The sequence below is a fragment of the Siphateles boraxobius genome, unplaced genomic scaffold, assembly GCF_051911475.1.
Source record: "Siphateles boraxobius isolate OS27281-9 unplaced genomic scaffold, OSU_SipBor_1 65, whole genome shotgun sequence".
Lineage (NCBI taxonomy): Eukaryota > Metazoa > Chordata > Actinopteri > Cypriniformes > Leuciscidae > Siphateles > Siphateles boraxobius.
The window spans coordinates 3,154,456-3,175,597 of record NW_027509192.1 but is presented as its reverse complement, the minus strand read 5'-3'; the positions used below and the strand labels follow the sequence as shown (position 1 = coordinate 3,175,597).

The following is a 21,142-nucleotide window of genomic DNA, read 5'->3' as shown; positions in this document are numbered from 1 at the left end:
TTTAAGATATGAATACATGTAAATAAATATATATTAAATAAATTAAAACCAATGACCATAATAAGTTATAATGGCAGAATCTGAATTCGCCTGTCATGGAGGTGCAATCCACTCTGCAATTGATTAACCGACCTAAAGTAACTCAATGCAGTCTTCTATCGATTAGTATGCCTGCCTACGCCGAGCTACCCACAAACCAGTTAGCTAGCATAATTTCTTCTATAGCTACCCCAATACATCCTCATAATGTCACGATAATTCGAACGGTTTGATTGAGATACTCCTAAATGACATGAATATAATCTGCTCCCCGCTTCGGATCGGTCGGTTGTCGTTCCAGGTCAGTTAATAACGATCCAGCTCGGCTAAGAGGCTAACAGCGCCTTCGATGACATTTCACTGACAAACACAACAGAACAGGTATGTAAAATATCGATTCACGGTTTAATCTGTATTTCAAAACATCTAGCGCGTGTTTGTGGTTATGTGTGTATATGTGATACTTTTATAACTAAAATATGCTTAATTAAATGAATGTTTATAGCGAATAAACGGTGGCTAACACTGTAAGTTAGCTTCTGTTCAGTTTCCATATTTGGGCGGTCACGGCAGTGAGTTATTGTTAGTCACACGACAAGAAAAAACATTTAATTCCTTTATTGATGGTGTTTATGTGCATATTTTGTTGTCTCTGGTTTGCTGTTGATCAAATGTGAATGAAAATTTCACAGGCATGGTGTGGATTTAAATGGCTTGTTTGTTTACATGGCTCAGCACATCTGATAGGGCTTTAATTGTCCCCACAACATGCATATATAATATGACCATATCAGAGGTAAAGTTTTGGTGTAACATCATGGCTAAACGCACATAAGTGAGTGATGCTTGATGGATTTGATTGTTGGGCCCATTGGAGCCATAACAGATCTGCTAAACAGCTGTAGTCAGCAGGTATTGTTATTGCATATGCTGTTAAAACTTTGAAATTAAGGGTTTTGTTGCTTGATCAGTCAGTTCTGTTCAGAAATCTGTCCAAAGATAAGCTGTAATTTATGTTCATTGTCTCTTGTGTGTTGAAATCTGGTTATAAATACTGGGAATAAACATTGAACTTGCTCCTGGTCACTTTTATTTCATCAGTAAATCATCTGTCAAAAGTTCTCTGGTTATTATTATAAATGTTACAAACCCATAGATTGCTGTGTGTTGATTTAAGCTTTATGTCCATCCACCAGTCTGCATGGCCGGCGTGCTGCTGAGTTAGTGTCCGGCCCGTGTGCGAGGAAGGCCGGCCGGGCCGTGGAGCACTAGAGAGGAAAAATGGCATTGCAGAACCGGAACTCTGTGCTGATCCTGTCGGGTCGAGAGCGAGGAGCTCGCATGCTGGGCACCCAACGGCTCCTGCAGCAGCTGGTGGAAGACCGAACGCGCTGGATGAAATGGCAGAGCCAGGTAGGATATCAACTTTAATGTCTCTAATGGTACTTTCTGGCCTACACTCAGCAGATGTTTCTATATAGACCAGGGCAAGAATTTAGAATCAGAATAATGTGTCAATTTTTGCAGCAGAGAATATTGAAAAAAAGACTCCCCTCCCCAAAACAGGCTATCCTCTGGTAATTCAGCAGAAATGGTCAAATTTGCATTTATCTTAAGAATTTTTTTGTATTCAATGAGAGTAATGAATGAAATTGCAAACCAAGCATTTTAGATCCTTAGGTTCCAGTGTTATGTTGTGTATAGTTGCGGTTTAAAAATGATGAATATGCAAACCATTTGGAAAATGAAACATTTGGAAAATCAGGATTGATGGCATCCATAACTGATAACAATTTTGTAATCATAGAAATATGCATGTTCCTGTTTTACTGTAGAAATAATGCCTATCTTGGTCATTTGATGTGTTTTTCTTGTATAGTGAAAAAAATTAAAAAATAACATCCACTGACAGTTATATTCATTGAAAGAATTGTCAGAACAAGAGTTTTTTTTTTGTCAAGTTTTTGATTTTGCCTGCATTTTAATTGTTAGATTAATTTAGTATTAATATAAACAATATTAATACAATTACACACTTAATATTACTTTATTGTTATTATTCGAATATAATATTTTATTATAAATTATATTATTTTATAATTTGTAATAGTCTTTGTTTGGCCCTGAAAGTTCACTGAGGCTAATGTGTGAAATATAAATGTCTCAATTATTTCTACAGAAAGTAGAGTTGCCGGATAATCCACGATCAACCTTCCTGCTGACCTTCAGTCCAGATAGGTAACAACATTTTCAACAAAAAAAAACAATAGATGTTAAATTACTTGTGATTTGCCTCATCTTCTGATGTTGTGTTTACATATGTTAATAGGAATCTTGTGGCCTCAACCCACGTCAACCACAACATCTACATCACAGATGTGAAAACAGGAAAGTGCCTGCACTCTTTAGTGGGACATCGACGCACACCTTGGTGTGTGACCTTTCACCCCACCATCCCTGGCCTGGTTGCCTCTGGGTGCCTTGATGGAGAAGTCCGCATTTGGGACCTGCATGTGAGCATCAGTCTTTGTTTAATGGTTTAGTTGTTCCTTAGATGTGTGGACCTTCCCCTTTAATCTTGCGTGTTAATTTGTGTTTGATTTTCATACCGTTCAGTAGCAGCTCAAAGCAGATATTCTGGTCTGATCCATTTGTAAGTCATCTACACATATACATGGCTTAGAAAATGCTGTTTAAATAAACTTTGTGGATGTTTTTCCCCATTCCCAGGGTGGTAGTGAGAGCTGGTTCACAGAGAGTAATGTTGCCATCGCTTCTCTAGCGTTCCACCCCACAGCTCAGCTCCTCCTCATCGCCACTAACAACGAACTTCACTTCTGGGACTGGAGCCGACCAGAACCTTTTGCTGTGGTCAAGACCGCCAGCGAGACAGAACGTGTCCGGTGGGGAAGCAATCCTGTTTATGTCATAATGGTTAACATGAAAAAGGATTGACCATATTTTCTTTTTTAAATCATGTTCCTGTGCATGATTAATCAAAGCATGTTAAAGAAAATGTTTATTTTCATAATCCTTCATGTGTAATAACAAGTCCTGACCTGCATTTTTTTCTCCTTTACTATTCTGTTTCAGTTTGAGGTTTCACATTGCACAAGTGTAATGGGTTGTGAATGCCAATTGATGGTGACTTTATGAATTAATGGGTTGTTGTTTTTTTCAAAGTTTTCTTCCTCAATTTTTGTTTTTGTTTTTTTTTGGCCAGGTTGGTGAGATTTGATCCTCTAGGTCATAATCTCTTGACAGCTATTGTGAACCCATCCAACCAGCAGGTTAGAAACGACCCTTTTTCCTGTCAAAATAGCTGTAATATAATGTTCTATGCATGTCTCTTTACAGAAAGTGATAAATGTAATTTCATAAGAGTTTTACTATGTTTGTGTAGAATGAAGATGACACTGAAGTTCCCATGGACAGTATGGAGATGGCTTTGTTCCGCCAACGGTCTCTTTTACGCTCCCCACCTGTACGCCGCACGCCCATCCTGCACAATTTCCTGCATATCTTGTCCTCTCGCTCCTCTGGGGCACAGGCCGGCGATCAGTCCCGTCCCGCCCCGGAGCCCCGTGAGCCTCCCAGCATACCTCGGTTCCAGTACCCGGTGCGGACGGAACCGAGTGACCGCTCGGCCTCACAGGGCTGCACTCAGCATTTGGGTCTGGGCTGCCTGTGCAATCGCTGCGCCGCAACGCGGAACTTATTCACGCAGAATCCGACAGGCCTCCAGCCTTCGGATTCGCTTCAACCGCAGACTCAGTCGGGCTCCTCCGCCTTCTCGCCCGCCCCCAGCCAGACCCGCACCTCTACGGATCGACCTTCTGCTTTTAGCAGTGTGTTCAGCGGGACTGCGGGGAACTCTATACATCGGGGTCTCTTGCCTCTTAGGACTATTGATCCCTTGGGGTCACAGGTGCCCGGGCCTCTCGAGGCCCCCGGGCGTCTCCCTGGGGCTGATTGGTCTGGTAGTCTGCTCAGCATGGGACATGAACATGGGTTAGGTGCGATTGGGGTAGAAAGCAGTGTCGGAAGGGGTGTGTTGCCCCCGCCTAGGACGAGCTCTTCTTCAATGGATCTCCTCTCCCTGCGCAGGTTCCCCGATGGTTCCTCTTCATCACCCATATACACGTCTGCTACGGAAGGGCGGGGCCTAGTGCTGCCCGGCATGGATCCCAACCGGGGACGAGCCAACGATGGCACAAGTAGCGGCCATCACCCTTTCTACGACAACACCCAACGCAACAATCCCGCCTCCATACGCAACGTCCTGCAGTGCAACCTGAGCCGTTACTTCATGGAATATGAGCGCATGCAGGAGTTGGAGCGACCTGGTGGCAGCCGAGAGGTGGCAGGTGGACCAGGACCAATGCAGGAGCTGCTCAACAGTAGCATGGACAGAGATCGACCCGGGCCTTCACATAACGGCTCTTCCCACACTGGAAATGGAGACACGGTCGCAGGCCCCTCACAAAACCACCCCAATCGCTGCCGTTCGTGCCACAACCTCCTCACCTTCAACCATGACACCCAAAGATGGGAACGTTCTGGTCAGACCTCTTCTTCCTCTTCTTCTCAAGATGGACCATCCTGGCCGCTTTCAGTGCCTCCGTTTGAGGACCCGGGTCAGGGTGCACGAGTGGAAGCCGGAGCCCCTGAGATGAGGCCTATGGAGTTGAGCGAGGCCTCCTCTGGGCTACAGGAGCAGCAGCCCATGGGTCTGGTGTACAATCAGGAGACAGGGCAGTGGGAAAGCGTGTACCGGCAACCAACGGCCAGCGCTTCTTCTGAGGCAGCGCAAGACGCCTTAAACCCAGAGGTGCCTGTTGATAATCCGGACGAGGACTCACTCAGGAGGTGAGGAAGAAAAAGATGTACACATCCAAATTTGGATATTAAGGTGCGGTCACGTTAGCGAAATTTTGCAGGCAAAAAATATCTTTGGCCATACCATGGCCAACTTGTATCTGTTGCGAAATCAGCATTGGGAAATCTTTTGCCTTTAAAAATTCCAGGTTGTGCGTATTTCTATTGAAACACCTGGATTTTGCCTGTAAAACAACGGTAAATGTGACCTCACCTTTACATTGTCTTTTCTGTTACTTCTATATTTCTCATCTTTTGCATTAGGAGGTTGTTGGAATCGTCGTTGTTTCCATTTTCTCGTTATGATATGTCTGGCTCCAGAGATCATCCTATATACCCAGATCCTGCCAGGTACCCGTTTGGAAAGTTACACTGCCTGTATGTACAAACTCAAGGCTGATTCAGAGTTTGACCCCCTCTTTCCCTCTTTCACATCTCCTCAGGCTGTCTCCAGCTGCTTACTATGCTCAAAGGATGATCCAATATCTGTCTCGGAGAGAAAGCATACGCCAGCGTTCACTGCAGAATCGCCTACGGACGCTCTCAAACTCTCAAGCTGAAAGCCAGTCCAACAACCCATCCTCCACACCACCGGAAGCCAGTGATGGAGACTATGAGGACATCGAGTGAGTCTGATAATACACATTGCATTTGCCATTAATTATATGAATCCATTTTACTGTTGTATTAAAAAGGAAAATGTTTAATATTTCTTTTCTCCTGCTGTCACAGGGAGCCTGGAGACAGAACAAGACACAGAATGCCCCGCAATGCTCGAATGTCTGCCCCCTCACTCGGGCGCTTTGTTCCAAGGTCAGTGTCATATGTGACGTTTGACTTTGCCTGTCATACACTGATGTTCAAATGTTTGGGGTCGGAAAGTTTTTTTTTTAAAGAAGTTTCTTATGCTCACCAATGCTGCATTCATCTGATCAATCATTACAATTTAAAATAACTTTTCTATTTTAATATATTTTAAAGTGTAATTTGATGGCAAAGCAGAATTTTCAGCATCATTACTCCAGTCTTCAGTGTAACATGATCCTTCAGAAGTCATTCTAATATGCTGATTGGCTACTCAAGAAACCTTTCTTATCATCAATGTTAAAAACTACGGAGCCCGTAGAACTTGCCTTACCTGTGGGAGAAAAAAAAAACACTCCGTGGTGATGGTTTTGCAATCCGTCCGCTCAGTTTATAAACCGTACTCACGAATTCTCAAACTGTTCCCTCAGTTTAACAAATCGTGCCCACGGATTAATAAATCGTACCCACGAGTTTCTAATCCGCGCTCTCAGATTTGTTAACCGTGCCTTCGGTTTTTGCAATCTGTACCCACAAATTCATAAACCGTGCCCACGCTTTCACAATCCGTTCCCACGGATTTGTGGCTCGCGGATTTGTGGCTCGTCCTCATTTTAGAAGAACACCAGGAGATAAGTTGTTATTGAATCTTGTATATTGTTTTATTGTGCATTAAGTGCAATACATCAAATTGTCTTGTCTGCATGCTTCAAGTGATTCTCAATTGTAGCGGGTATGGGGTGGAATATACAATATAATATGAATGACGGGCATCTAAATAAACAATAATAATAAAGTGTTAAGATTATCACAAATAAACAAAAGATTTTGATTCACGTCATTCATATTAAATCATATATGTTCCACCCCATATCAGCTACAATTCAGAATCACTTGAAGCATGCAGACGCAGTTAAGACAATTTGATGTATTCCACTTAATACACAATAAAAATTGTCTTAATTATGATTAAATTATCCATTTTTAAAAATAAAGTTTATAAACACAATGCAATGTGTAGGCTATAGGGATCCCACATCGTAACAGATTGCCTGGTTGAATCTGCCGGCTCAGACTGGGGGAGGAGCCACACATCCGTGAGTACAGTTTAAAAACCCGTGGGAACGGATTTTGAAAGCGTGGGCACGGTTTATGAATTTGTGGGTACAGATTGCAAAAACTGAAGGCATGGTTTACAAATCTGAGTGCACGGATTAGAAACTCGTGGGTTCAATTTATTAATCCGTGGGCACGATTTGATAAACCGAGGGAACAGTTTGAGAATTCGTGAGTACGGTGGACGGATTGCAAAACCGTCGCCACGGATTTTTTTTTTTTTTTTCTGCCACGGGTGACTTCCCGGGCTCCGTAGAAAACAGCTGTGCTGCCTAATACTTTGTGGAAACTGTGATACATTTTTTCTGGATTCTTTAATTAATACAAAGTTACTTTATTTGAAATGGGAATCTTTTGTAACATTTTAAATCTATAATGTCACTTTTGATCAAATGAGTGCATCCTTGCTAAGTGAAAATATTAATATAAATAAATGTAATGGGATTGTACAAAGTTGATACATTAATGTTAATATATTTTATTCATGTAAACATTTCTTTATATGTATTTTCGTTTGAAGGAGGTTCCTGTTACCGGAGTACTTGCCTTACGCTGGACTCTTCCATGAAAGGGGTCAGTCAGGCCTGGCCACTCATTCCTCTATCAACAGAGTATTAGCAGGTACAACAGGAAGTGTCTTATTGTGTTTCATTCATGAAGCATCCTGAATCATTTTTAGCCCATAAGGTCCAGAAACTCTCTATACGAATAGTGATTTGAATCAAACGGAAGAGAATTAAATGAATCTACCCGTAATGCTCTGTTGCAGGAGCATCTATTGGTGACGGCCAGTCAGCTGTGGCCAGTAACATTGCCAACACCACTTACAGGCTGCAGTGGTGGGATTTCACCAAGTTTGACCTTCCGGAGATCAGCAATGGTGCGTTCTTCCAAGTTCTACTGGTTTTGAGCTAATACATCTGTTTTTGCTTGACAGTATCCGAATTGGTAGCTTGAAAGTTTTACTTTTAACTGCTTCAGATGCTACAATATGTTTGTTTATCTTATTTAATCATATTTGTCTCTTTTTTTCCATCTTAGCCACTGTGAATGTGTTGGTTCCTCACTGTAAGATCTACAACGATGCCAGCTGTGATATATCAGCGGACGGGCAGCTGCTGGCCGTGTTCATTCCCAGCAGCCAACGGGGTTTTGCAGATGAGGGCATCCTAGCCGTCTACTCCCTTGCTCCCCATAATCTTGGAGAAATGCTGTACACCAAGAGATTCGGTCGGTGTTTAGGAACAGTTCACCAAACAATTCAAATTAACCAATAACTTTTGGTTTTGGCAGTAATGCAATGACCATTCTGGCTTAGTTTTAAAATATTGACTTTTTATAGCAGAAATTCCTCTGAGTTTTGTTTTTAAACTTGCATTTCAGGTCCAAATGCAATCTCAGTGAGTCTTTCACCCATGGGTTGCTACGTAATGGTAGGACTGGCCTCCAGACGTATCCTGCTCCATCCCACCACTGACCACATGGTGGCGCAAGTGTTCCGGCTGCAGCAGCCACACGGAGGAGAGACCTCCATTAGAGTAAGAGCCTGAAAATGCCACTTATTTTTCAATAAATGCAAAACTGGAAAGGAAATGATATAGGTTTAAACTGGCATTTATGTAGAGTTTTTATTCATAGACCAAACAACGCCATAAAGATTCATTCAGTACTGTGACTAACACTGTTTTTCTGCTTTCCGTGTTTGTTTGTTTTTATGGTCCTTTTTCTCTTGACATCCTGCAGATGATGTTTAATGTGGTGTACCCCATGGCTCCAGACCAAAGGAGACACGTCAGTATTAACTCAGCCCGGTGGCTTCCGGAGCCAGGCATGGGACTGGCCTACGGAACCAATAAGGGCGATCTGGTCATCTGCAGACCGGTGTAAGTGAACACCCAGCTAAAACAACCGTCACCCAGTAGACCATCTGCTCCACATGCATATCTTTAGTCCTTAGCAAATTTGAATGTCCTTATCAAATCGTAAAACACAGTAATATACACTTTATTCATTTACCAATTGTTTTTATCCATTATTGTATATCTATTACAAAGACTAAGTGTTATGCCTATTGGGAAAAACCTATTGAGATGCCTTGCTGTTTACAGTCTTCAAGTTTTACAAGTTTTCAAGAGTTAGCATGTTGTTAAGCTAATAGTGATAAGTTCTAATAAGTATAAAAGTACATTGTATTGGGTAATATAGTCAATTACCACAATTTGTATTGTTACTTTTTTAGTGTAATGAAATGTGAGCTTGTTTAACATTCTTATATTTGTATGTTGTGTAAATATATATCATATATATCTCTAATGCAATATGGTATCGTCTCCTGCCTGGAGGATATATTGCTGCTTTAGATTTTGGCCAAAAAACAACTATAAAACCTTAACAATAGGGCTGTCAAGCGATAAAAATTTTAATCTAATTAATTACATAATGTACCGATGAATTAATCAAATTAATTGCTCGTCAATTTTGGCTGAGAAACTACCCCCAAAAGATAAGGTCATTATTGTGTTTAATGAGAAAAGCGTCAAGTAGACATGTCAAAAAGTTTGATTCAACATAGAATTCGTTATGCTAACTTTTAGGCTACAATAGCCATGAATTTTTTATTTTCAGAAGCTGCATCTAAATTAGTATTTGGATAAATTTACAGACAGGTTATTGCAGCTCAGAGGTGGCATGAATGCATTTACACTGCAATTACAATTGCATAAATAATGACATGAGATTAATGGGTTTTAAATGGGTCTTGTTATTTTATTCAAATAGAAATGTGATGTATATAAAAAAAAATATTATTATTAAATTATACCCTAAATAATAAACTAAAACTGCCAGTAGTTGGCGGTAAACATCCTAATGAGTAAGTCATTGAATCATTGAGTTATTCATTCATTCATATGCGATTATCTCAAATGGCTGATTCATACAGGAATTAAATGGCTTTCTTCATGAAATGAGCCATTGAATTATTGGTTCACCCGATTCGTTGAAAATGCAGAGAAGCACAACAGTTCTGCTGTGGCTTTATAGGTAATATTTTATTTTGGAAAATTGAGCAAAACACACAATATTTTGTTTACAATATAACAAAATATTGGGGCTGGGTGTGTGTGCGTTAAATGCGTAAATTATTTTAACACACAATTTTTTCCATAACTAATTAGTTAAATTAACATGTTAAATCAACAGCCCTACTCAAAATACTTCCGCTGTAGGCAAAAGAGCAAATGATAGTGATAGTTTGTGAATTGCTTCTACTTAACTTGTTGGCTTCCAGCCCACGTCTTTAACCAGTACGCCGCACCATCCATCAAAGTAAAACAAAACAAGTGCCTCTGTGAAGCACAGGAGCCATGGAAATTGCAGATAAAACGAAACACAGTTTAACAGCGCAATAAAAGCTGTGTTTTTACAACCAGTAATTTCCAGAAATGTGTTCCAGAGCCCATGTCAATATTGATTAAAAATGCCAAATACCCCGAGAGTTGATTCATTATAAATCATCTTCATCTTTAACAAATACATAGTCAAGTTCCTGATCCCAGATCAGTGTCAGTTTTCAGATGTGGACTATATGAGGACTTTTAATAAATCAGTGTTACCTGAAGCCGCCTTTCATTAGATTACCTTCTTCATTAGTGGCAGGAAACTCGGGTGTTCAAATGGAAAAAGGCAATTATTGTTTTTTAACAAGGTTACAGGCCACATTACCCCCGTGCCCCATGACTTTTGCAGCTCATCGCTTTCAAGGAATTCTCTCCCAAACTGATGGGTTTATAATCAGATCACAGCCCACACGGACAGATGGAGTATGTCATAATAATTCCATTGCTTCTGTGCCATTCGGTTGTTCAATTTTGTTATTTGGTCAAATCTTGTGTATATTAGTGCTTTTAAAAGAGTAATGCGAGATCTGCAGGAATACTTGTTTCTGATTGGCCGTTCTACAATCAACAACCAATACCCTACATAGTATCATGTATCTTGTATCACTCTGCAGTTTCCTGCTCTTCACACGCTAAAATATATTTAATGTCCATTTATTTAAATATTTGGTGATTTAGCTGTGTAATAAGTGGTATAATGTACAATCAGCCAGTCATCATCACAAAATGAATCCCTTAGGGGTGGTCTCGTGTAGCCAGACCTTCAGACTGATAGCAGAAGGTCTGGAATCCATAGCTGCTTTCATTGGCCAAGGACCACCCAGAGGCCATCTGACTAACATGTAAAGCAATCAATCACAGTTTGTTTTGCTCAACGTCATGTTTAGGGCCGTTAGTCTTATGTAGCCAGACCTTTAGAATGATGGCAGAAGGTCTGGACTCCATCGCGACTTTTGTCCAAGGACCGCCCAAGAAGAAGTCTGACTGACATGTAAAGCAACCAATCACAGTTCGTTTTGTTACACGTCGTGTTTAGGAGCTTGGAAAGAAATATAAAATCGATGTCCCTACGTTGACAGACCGGCATGCATTTAATAAATGATTCATTCAAGAACATTGTGCAAATTTATTGTAAAAACATCATTCTTTTGAAAATCCCGCGTTTAATTGATCATATGTGCTCATTGTTGTAAACATGACGGCTTTCTTTTTCCATGAGGGGGCTTCACAACGGCTTTGTTTACAGGCGGACAGTTCAAGAACATGACACCCACATCTCCCAGAAATCCTGTAGAATTCAAACAATCAGATTACGGCTATGAAACTCTTTGAAAGCGTTTCCCATTTTGTGTGCCTTATGCATCAGACGGCCTGTAGGCGTCTGAGGCTGAAACAATAGGCCGTGAAAAGGTAAAATCGATGTTAGTACAATAACAAACCGGCATGTAAAACACTTGGACACATTTTGAAAGGTGCAGTGTGTGATTATTAGCGGCATCTAGTGGTGAGGTTACGAATTGCAACCAACAAAAGTTACTGAGTCAACAAAACAACATTGTCTGAGACAGCAGAGAGTAGCACGTTCAGCAATGAGGTTTCTTTACAAGGATAAATTAAGAAATTATGTTCACTTAATTATTCAGTAAAACTATATGTTATTGCGAATATTATTGTTACTTGTTCATAATTGTGTCAGTGTTTTATTCGCTGAACTAAGCTTGCTTCCTTGCACGAAGAGCAACATAGTAATGAAACGCGTTTGTCCGTTTAGGGCTACTGTAGAAACATGACGACACGATATGTCGACCTCCATAGAAGGGGGTGCCCGCGGTTATGGAGATATAAATGTCTCATTCTAAGGTAATAAAAACATAACGGTTCATTATGCAAGGTCTTTATACAACACTGAAAACATAGTTATGGATCTTATATTGCATTTCTGTCAATAGATCCTCAGAAATATTACACATTGCACCTTAAAGAGTCTTTGCCATGAACTTCACATATTTCATATTATTTTGAAAATCCAGCGTTTAGTTGAGCATAAGTGCTCACTGTCACAGTTGTAAAGACGCGGCTTTCTTCTTCTTTGAAGAGATTTGGCGTCACGATAGCTTTGTTTCCAGTCTGACCGTTAAAAACGCGAGACACGTCTGCCAGAAATCCTGTAGTGAAGCATACATTACTGTTTCTTAGATGTGTAAACAAGATAATGAAGTTAAAAATATCTGTTTTGTTGTCAGTGATTTCCGCAGTGATGGAGACAGTCCGTCGGATCTGAACATGGATTCTTTGTTTACTGTCAACAGCAGCAGCCGAACCCGTGGAGTGGAGCGCCCAGGGTCAGAAACGAACTGAATCTGAATTCATAGCTTGTTATATCATAGTCCAGTGTTATTCATGGATCCTGAAAATGCTCATTTGTGTATATTTCTTACAGGACGAGCAGGTCCGGCTGGCGATTTGACCGTGACATGGGCCTTATGAACGCTATTGGCCTGCAGCCTCGTCAGGCCGCGCCTTCTGTGACCTCACAGGGGACGCAGACACCAGTGGTCCGACAGCAGAATGCCGAGACCCAGACGGAGAGAGAACATCCTCCTGCCAGTACCTTTCAGAATGCATACACATCCAGACACAGTAAGACATTTGCATAAATGTAATTTGCACTAAATCCACTTTTTTTCTTTTTTTACAGAAACGAATATACTGCAAAAATTATGGGATAATGATATTAAATTTTATTTATATACATGCATTAAAACTAAACAGCAATATGTAGCTACATCTTCAGTGTAAAAAAATATTTTTGTTACAGATTTTTAAAACAATCTCAGAGACACGATTTTCATTATTTTTTATTATTTGTTTCTCATAACTTTTCTTTGTTTTACTTTTTCTTTTTTATCTTAAAAATGTATTTGTAATACTTTTATTCACAGTATTAAATGTGATCTTAAATTCCTGATCTTCTATATATTTTCATTTTAAGTACATGAATCAGTTTCTTTAAAGTGGCTCGCATTACAAATTTTAACTTATTAACATTTTAATAAGCCTTAATAACTTAATTTATACTTCTGCGTTGGAACTACGCCTATACTCTGTAGGCTACTCGTTTGTTTTCATTTATACTTCTGTGTCTCTGTCCACGTTGACGCGCAAGTACACATGCAGAGGGAGAATGTGAAGCCTGAGGGAGCAATACTAGCAGACCAATCACAGCGCTTGCGTCCGCATAGAATTGACGCATTGTTACATTTTTGGAGAGGTGCACGTCAGGGTACGCCGAAGGGTACGTGTGCTACACACAGCCTACGACAGAAGTATAAATTGGGATTTAAGTCACATAATCAATGCATTAATATTATTTCTTAATTTTATATTTCCAGCTAATCATTTTCAATATTCAATATATATATATATATATATATATATATATATATTTATCGCCCAGCCATAATGCTACTGATGACAGACCTCTACTGAAGTGTCTTGCTCAAGGCCATAGCGATTGTAACGGATATCTATAGTGCTCCAGTTCACTTTTTTTGTAACCAAGTTAAGGTAATATTGATTATGTCCACTCAGAGCTGCCAAATGTGTTACTCTTGCAGCGGTTCAGGTGGCCAGCACCAGCACTGAGAGACACACACACCCAGAGACGACACACACAATGTTACACACACCGATTCAGGCATCGGTTTCAGAGGGGTCGCTGAACCGGACAAACTTGCCCCCCACATATCACGGTAACTGCTTTGTCTCACTCTTTCTCATCCTGTCTCTTCCTCTGTCGTCTGACACAGGTAATGGAGTGAAATTGATTGAACTGACCTCTCTGAGATCTGTGTTGTGTCCTACTGGGGGCTTTACACTGTTATTACTGTTTCAAGTGCTTTATTACCTGCTGTTAGCTGGTCTAATTTAATTTGCACCCTCGTTTTCTCCGTTTAATGGGCCCCAGTGTGCACACGAGGAGAGATAATAGATAACTCGCTAAGACCTAATTGTTGCTGGGCTGTTTTTTTTACTTTGGTCAACCAAGACCAAGATATGTGTGTGTGTGCTTTTGAGATAAAACATAATTAACATAAATAAATTACTCATCTTAATTCTGTTTGCTCCAGCTTTCTTCGCCAATCTTACATATTAAGTCTGCCCACTAATTTCCCATGTTCTGAGATGAATCCAGTCTGGTTTTGTTTGTTTCGTCGTTATCTGATATGAGCTTCTCACTGTTCTGTCTGGTTTATCTTAGCGGACTCAGCAGCCGAGCCGGGTATGGGAGAAGACGCGCTGTCTCGGATCCGTCGCCTAATGGCTGAAGGAGGAATGACGGCCGTGGTCCAGCGGGAACGCAGCACTACTATGGCCTCGATGGGTGGCTTTGGAAACAACATCGTGGTCAGCCATCGGATTCACCGTGGCTCGCAGACCTCAGTCAGGACAACTCAGGTGGGAAACCCAACCGCGGAAGCGCCTGCTGGACTCGCTATCCCATCTCTTTTTCGCACTGAACCCTTGGTAGACTCTCTAGAACTTCCTGGGCCGTCAGGGTCCAGCGGCGCCCCGCTTCCGCCACAGTTTACAACTCGCTCTGAGGTCGCGAGGGTATCTCCTATGGTTGAGCCAGACTTGTTTGCCGATCATCAAGCCGATGATTTGCAACACCACCCATCCCCGAGCGGTTTGAATATGTCTAACCGTAGCAACAACAATAACAATGACCATAACAGCTACAGTGAAAGCCGGAGCCGAGATTATCCTGACGACCTATATGGCAGATAGTCTTGCGTCAGGTTGTCATTGAGACGAACATCTCAAAACTGGTCTGCATTTCGTGGTGGAACATTTGTTACAATGACAGGACATAATGTTTGGGGTGGAGCCACTGAACTTCCTGCCTCAGTTCTGACTCCTCTCACTCTGGCCTTATTTGGGAATGAATGAGTGCCAAGTTTTTCATGCCGTCTCCTTAACTGGGAGGCGTCAACCTCACCCTTTCTGTCAAAACAATAGATTCTCGCTTTGGGGAAGCATCATTATTGCACTTGCGTGTTGCACTTAAGTTTTAATTTTTCTTCCTTTCAAGGTTGAGTCTGACATTGCATCATTCCATGCGAGAAAGGGCATCATACTTGAATCCTTCCCGTACTATAGTACGGAATTACACGGTTGTAGTTAACCACCCTTTCAAGCTTCAAGAAAAATCATCAGCCAATCGAAGTGCCAGTTTTGTCCGGGGGCGTGTCCTTATGATTCCTTTGGATCCGATGGGGTCTGTTGTCTTCAGGACATTTCGGTTTGAGGAACTGTAAAGCAGTAAAGACTCTTCACAGCTTAACACTAACTCTCTCAACATCCTCTAACAGTTTTTGTGTTCAAATTCAGAGATTATGCTTGACGTGATTATTTTTTTTGTGTGTTCAATAATGTGATTTCCAGTCATCCGGTTGATCAGTGTCTAGAACAACATCTTTGAAGTTCTCAGACTGGAAAGACTTGTGTGCTTGAACAGGTGTCCCACTAAACTTCCAGATGTCGAATTTTATGATGGTTTTAATTTGAATTTATTTATCTGTCGTTTGAAAAATACACTTTTGAAAGCATGTTGTCTGTAATTGTCCATTGGATGGAAAAATCAGTTCAAGAACCCTCATGCTGGTTCATATCTCTCATATCTGCATGCGTGTCCAGTTCCAGAGCTTCTAAACGAGGAGACGGGACTTAAGCTAATTAGCATGTAGGCTGTCGAGCGCACATGCACAATAAGTGAAATTTTGGTACGCTGAGCAGTTTTTATTGGGGTTTTATACATTTGTGACCACTAACTTATGTGTATGGGTCAGTTCACAGTCGCGATTCTTGCGATTGAAATCCCTGATGCGTTTGTACGAATCCTACAGATGTGATATCTCAGAAATACCTTAACTCAGAACCGAAATATAAGACGTTACAATTCTTGCTCCAGATTTTTAACAATTGTTTGCGCAATTCAGCTGCTGATTGTCAATTCTCCAGTAATTCACCTTGAATCAAGCGATTGCCTGAGGGTTTAATTCCACTCTACCAAATGCAACAGGCCTCTTATGATGCGTAAGGGACAAATGGCAAGCGATTGCACTTAAGCACCATTTTGTCCTTCCGAACTGCACCGAAAATAATGTTACAGACGATAAACCTGACGTATCTCTATTTTAGATCTGGATTATGTACAATAAACAATTGAATAACCCATTAAAAAGCTTTTTTTTGGACATTGGACACTTAGGACAGTGACGGCCCTATATGCGCGCACACTGCTGAGTCACTGAGGACGGGCACTGTTTGTATGCTTGTACGTGTGGATGTGTATGTCTGTGAGTTTCCGCCACTGAACCTACAGAGTTTTATTAAAAATAAATGTAGCATCGTAAATGTAGAGATGATAAATCAAGAAGAAAAAACTTAAATCCATATTTCAGGATTTTTTTTTTTTTTTTTTTTTTTAAATGACACACTTGCCTTGTAAGTTCTGTTGTGCTTGTTTAGATTCTTGTGTATGATCGGTCAACTCTAGAAATGAGTTGTCAGTGCATTTGCATATGCACAGGCCTTTCATTAACAAGCATTTCTAAAATTATTATTTGTGTAAAAGATTTTGGTTTTTTAGCTGCTTGGCTTGAATTAGCTTTTTTGTAAAAAAAAAAAAAAAAAAAAAAAACGGTCCTCATCAGGAATGGTTTGTTTTTTGAAAGTTTGTGGATGTAAGATTCTGTTGGCTTGTGATCTCATAGCAAGCAATGGCAGCTGAGGAACCTCTCAGAAACCACATACCCTTTGGTGTTTTTCAATGAGTTCAGTGCCTTGGGGAGTCTTCTCCATACTGAACCACAAAAGCCGACAATACCGAATAGCTCCTTCATAAGCCTTTTGAATGTTCAGTGTTTTAGTAATTGGTAGAAAAATTGGTAAACGTCTGGTTGTGTTGGCTGTCATTTCGATTATTTATTTTACTCTTTGTGTGAATGACAAATGCAATCCTGATTTTAAAAAATGCGTCTATGATAAGAAGGAGGGACCTTTTTACTTTAAACTCCATTTGAGAACATGCTAAATATCTTGTACCATCATTTAAGGACACATCTAATTTTTGACCATATGCACACCTTATTTTTATGAAGTTGCTTTATGCAGGGTTTGTTTTAGACTTTTAGGACTATTCATGTGCTGAATAGCTGACGGCGACCGAAAGTGTGACATTTTAAAAACTGTAACTGTGTTCTTGTTGGATGTGTGGTTGTGTATATGCTTTCACTGCTGGATCGGTACCTTAGCTTAAGTCATGATAGTGGAAAAGACCAGAATTTGACTTCCTCTTCTGCCCAGACAGGAGGGATGTGTTGTTTTGACTTACCATAAATGTGTAGTTGGTTCTTTATTTAGTGAAAATGAGGATTAGGTGTTGTAAAAGAATTTCGTGGGACACCAAAGATCCTGTGGTAATGACGATTATGAGAGTTTTAATAAAATGGGAATATGGAAATTAATTGTTGTTGTTGACATTTATTTATTATAAATTATTATTATTTATTAATTACAATACAGTGAAACTCATGAAACCTTTTGAGAACCTATCCAGGCCATATTTCTTTCTAAAATATCAATAAAAAGTATGATTTGTGACATCTTATTTTACTGTAATGTAATTAAATTTTAAAAAAATTACTACATCAATGATAATCACCAAAACTAATTTAAATTACAATAAAAACTTCATAGTAAAAAAGACCAATTACAGTAATGACAATTAAGCTCATTTTCCCCAATTCTCTTTACAGTAATTGGTCTGGACAATTTTTTTTTATAATACTGTATTTCATATTTGTTGTTGTTTTTAATTTTAGGTTTATTTGTATCTTGACAATTTTCATAAGCACATCCACCCCCCCCCCCTCCACCCCACTTCAAAATAGTCACAATACAAGAAATCTCAAGGATTTTTTATCATAAATCGAAAACTATAACAATAACCATATTAGCATCCACACTAGCGGATGATATTGTTTTGTTTATTCTAAGAATGCACTGCAGTTCTGAAAGTGATTCCAACAATGTTGTAATAGTTGTGGTGTGGGCTCTGCTATTCATTTATATTTAAAACTATTATTAGAATCATTCATTATATAGTTATTCTCCTTTGTGTGAACAGGCCTCTGCCCAAATCCCAGCATCCTCATTACAACTTTACATTTGGAAACATCTCTAATTTGTTGTAGTATGTGTGATGTATGAAAATGAGAAAGGGTAATAAAATATTATAATAGAATTATAATTAAAAAATCTGTGAAACAGCTGCGGAGCTACATTACTGGTCAGGTAATTAGATTCCATCTGTTATGTAACTGCTGCCTTCCTCTTTAGAGGACAGGATCTGCATTAAGCATACATGCTCTAAAGAGGCAGCACAAAACTAGGAGGAATTCGGCTGTAATATTATCGTTCCACTTTGATCATCATCTTCCCGTAAATTCAGTGTAATATTGATACAGCTCAAAGAGGTTGGATAACTTCTTCCTGGTTATGTGTTCGAAAGGTGCGGATGGGTGTTACTGTTTGAGGAATTAAAAGTCCTCCCAGTTGTTCTCTCATTCAGACTGAGCAGGAGATCATGGAGGCTGGATCTGATGTTTTGTCAAGGAACTTGGAATGGTTCGTTTTCAACGGTAAGTTTGCTGATGGGACCATGTTAGAGTCATAAATTAGTTTTTATTCTTGTTTTATATCTTAATTTCTATGTATTTTTTTTGTTGTGTGTATTAACATTTGAAGAGTAGTGTATATACTAGTGTTCAGTTTCAAGTTGTTTTGCTCATGTCAAGTGAAATGCCTCTGTGCCACTTGTTTTTTGATTATTGTTTGTTTTCTTGTCGCAGGCTCCTCCACAAGTTCCCCCAGCATGCTCAACAGCAGCACGCACAGTCCCGAAGAATCGTACTTGTTGTCAGGAAGACCACGTCGTAATTTTGGGACTGTAGGGGTGGTCATCATCCTACTTATCACTAGCTGCATCAACCTTCTAACCGTCCTAGGCAACGTCCTGGTTCTGCTTTCAATCAAAGTCAACCGCAATCTCCGAACCATCAACAACTACTTCCTTTTTAGTCTTGCTTGTTCAGACCTTATCGTCGGTGCGTTCTCCATGAATCTCTACATTGTTTATGCCGTAAAGGGATACTGGCCTTTGGGACCGCAGATGTGCGACTTGTGGTTGGTTGTGGATTACGTGGTCAGTAATGCCTCCGTGATGAACCTCCTTCTGATCTGCTTTGACCGGTACTTCTGCGTTACCCGGCCTTTGAGTTACCCAACCAAACGTACCGCAAGGTGGGCAGGACTGATGATTGCTGCGGCTTGGTTGCAGTCTCTGCTTCTCTGGGCTCCAGCTATCCTGCTTTGGCAGGCTGGGAGGGACAGAAGCGAGGTCCCGGAGGGACAATGTTACATCCTGCTACTCGCTAACCCTGCTGTAACCCTGGCAACCACCATCCCAGCGTTCTACATTCCTGTTGTAATAATGATGGTACTGTACACACGGATATCCCTAGCCAGTCAAAAACGGGTTTGTAAGTTGAAGTCTGAATCCGCAAACTTGCTTAAACCATCCAAGACAAGTGAAGGAACATCTACCGCAAACCCTGACCTAGTGAATGACATTGAACCAGATGAGACGTGTTCATTTAAACGAGATTCAGACCTCGTGAAAACCAAACAACTCTGCAGCTTGCCTTCCATAGAGTTCAGCAAAACGGACTACTCCTTGGATTCAAGCCATGATGGCTCTCCGGAAGACCGAGGGCTGGATGGAGAAACCTTGAGACCGAAAAGCTTGACCGAGTGTACGGAAACTAGCAGGACAACGCAACCTCACTGTTTTCCAAACCGTACTACCATTCAGGTTCAACGCCAAACATCCAAGGCCATCTCCAAGAATGCCAGACGGAAGGCTCTGAGAGAGAGGAAGGTGACCAAGACCGTCCTTGCCGTTCTTCTAGCCTTCATCATCACCTGGACGCCCTATAGTGTTATGGTTCTGATTGGTACCTTCTGCCGCTGGTGTGTCCCTGAAATTCTTTGGATGGTGGGCTACTTTCTGTGTTACGTCAACAGCACGGTTAATCCAGTATGCTACGCACTCTGTAACGCCACCTTCAAAAGAACCTTTAAACGGCTGTTGATGTGCAAGTTCAGAAATCTGACATTAAAATGAGCTGGACTTAATCAAATCTTCAGTGTCTCATCAATGATTCCTGACCAACAAATGAGGAACCTGATTCTCTAAAACGTTGTGACTGTGAAGCAGTTTTACCAGAGCCAAAAATGAAAATAAATGTGTTGGTTGAGGTTATGGGTGTTTATCATGCTGATATCGCAAACATTGCTTGTACAACTTTATGAAGTATCGTAAAGTCATTTTTAAGCAGTTTGCGAACGCATTCTTATTTTTATGAGCACAATGTTGGTTTACTAGAGCCACAAGTGTAAATAAATTGAAATATTCATTGTTTTGCATGTTGCTGATATTGCATGCATTTGTATCATAAAGTTGTTTTAAGTTGTTCGCAAGTGCGTTCTTATGTAAATAGTTGTATGTAAATATGTAAATCAATGCAACAAATTAGTGAAGACCCTGATTCTTGTTTTGATGGTGGTTTACTAAAGCGAAAAGGGAAAATAAACATGTTAGTTCAGTTATTTGATATTTATCATGTCGCTGAAATTGCATTTTTGTATGGAAGCTTGTTTCCGCCACAGAATAAAACAACTTAGAAGATAATTGCAACTTTTTATTTTTAATTCTGACTTTTTTTTCACACAATACACAATTGTGTGTTTTCATCTTCAGTTATAGTCAGAATTGCGAG

The 21,142-nt window shown here is 40.3% G+C and overlaps 2 protein-coding genes across 2 annotated transcripts; both read left to right on the top strand.

The window, feature by feature from the left end:
* The first annotated feature begins 149 nt into the window (after window positions 1-149).
* ambra1b (autophagy/beclin-1 regulator 1b) lies at window positions 150-17,767 on the top strand. Its single transcript, XM_077210209.1, has 19 exons — window positions 150-420; window positions 1,236-1,452; window positions 2,219-2,277; window positions 2,369-2,552; window positions 2,770-2,942; window positions 3,263-3,329; window positions 3,443-4,908; window positions 5,182-5,268; window positions 5,361-5,543; window positions 5,650-5,730; window positions 7,358-7,458; window positions 7,607-7,717; window positions 7,879-8,067; window positions 8,221-8,375; window positions 8,581-8,720; window positions 12,479-12,577; window positions 12,676-12,875; window positions 13,853-13,987; window positions 14,497-17,767. Exons 2-19 carry the CDS (start codon window positions 1,321-1,323, stop codon window positions 15,024-15,026), a joined length of 4,092 nt encoding a protein of 1,363 aa, XP_077066324.1. The 5' UTR covers window positions 150-420; window positions 1,236-1,320; the 3' UTR covers window positions 15,027-17,767.
* Window positions 17,768-18,884: 1,117 nt separating this feature from the next.
* chrm4b (cholinergic receptor, muscarinic 4b) lies at window positions 18,885-20,608 on the top strand. The gene is made up of 2 exons (XM_077210290.1): window positions 18,885-18,943; window positions 19,154-20,608. The coding sequence occupies exons 1-2, from the start codon at window positions 18,889-18,891 to the stop codon at window positions 20,485-20,487; spliced, it is 1,389 nt and encodes a 462-aa protein (XP_077066405.1). The 5' UTR covers window positions 18,885-18,888; the 3' UTR covers window positions 20,488-20,608.
* Window positions 20,609-21,142: the final 534 nt, after the last annotated feature.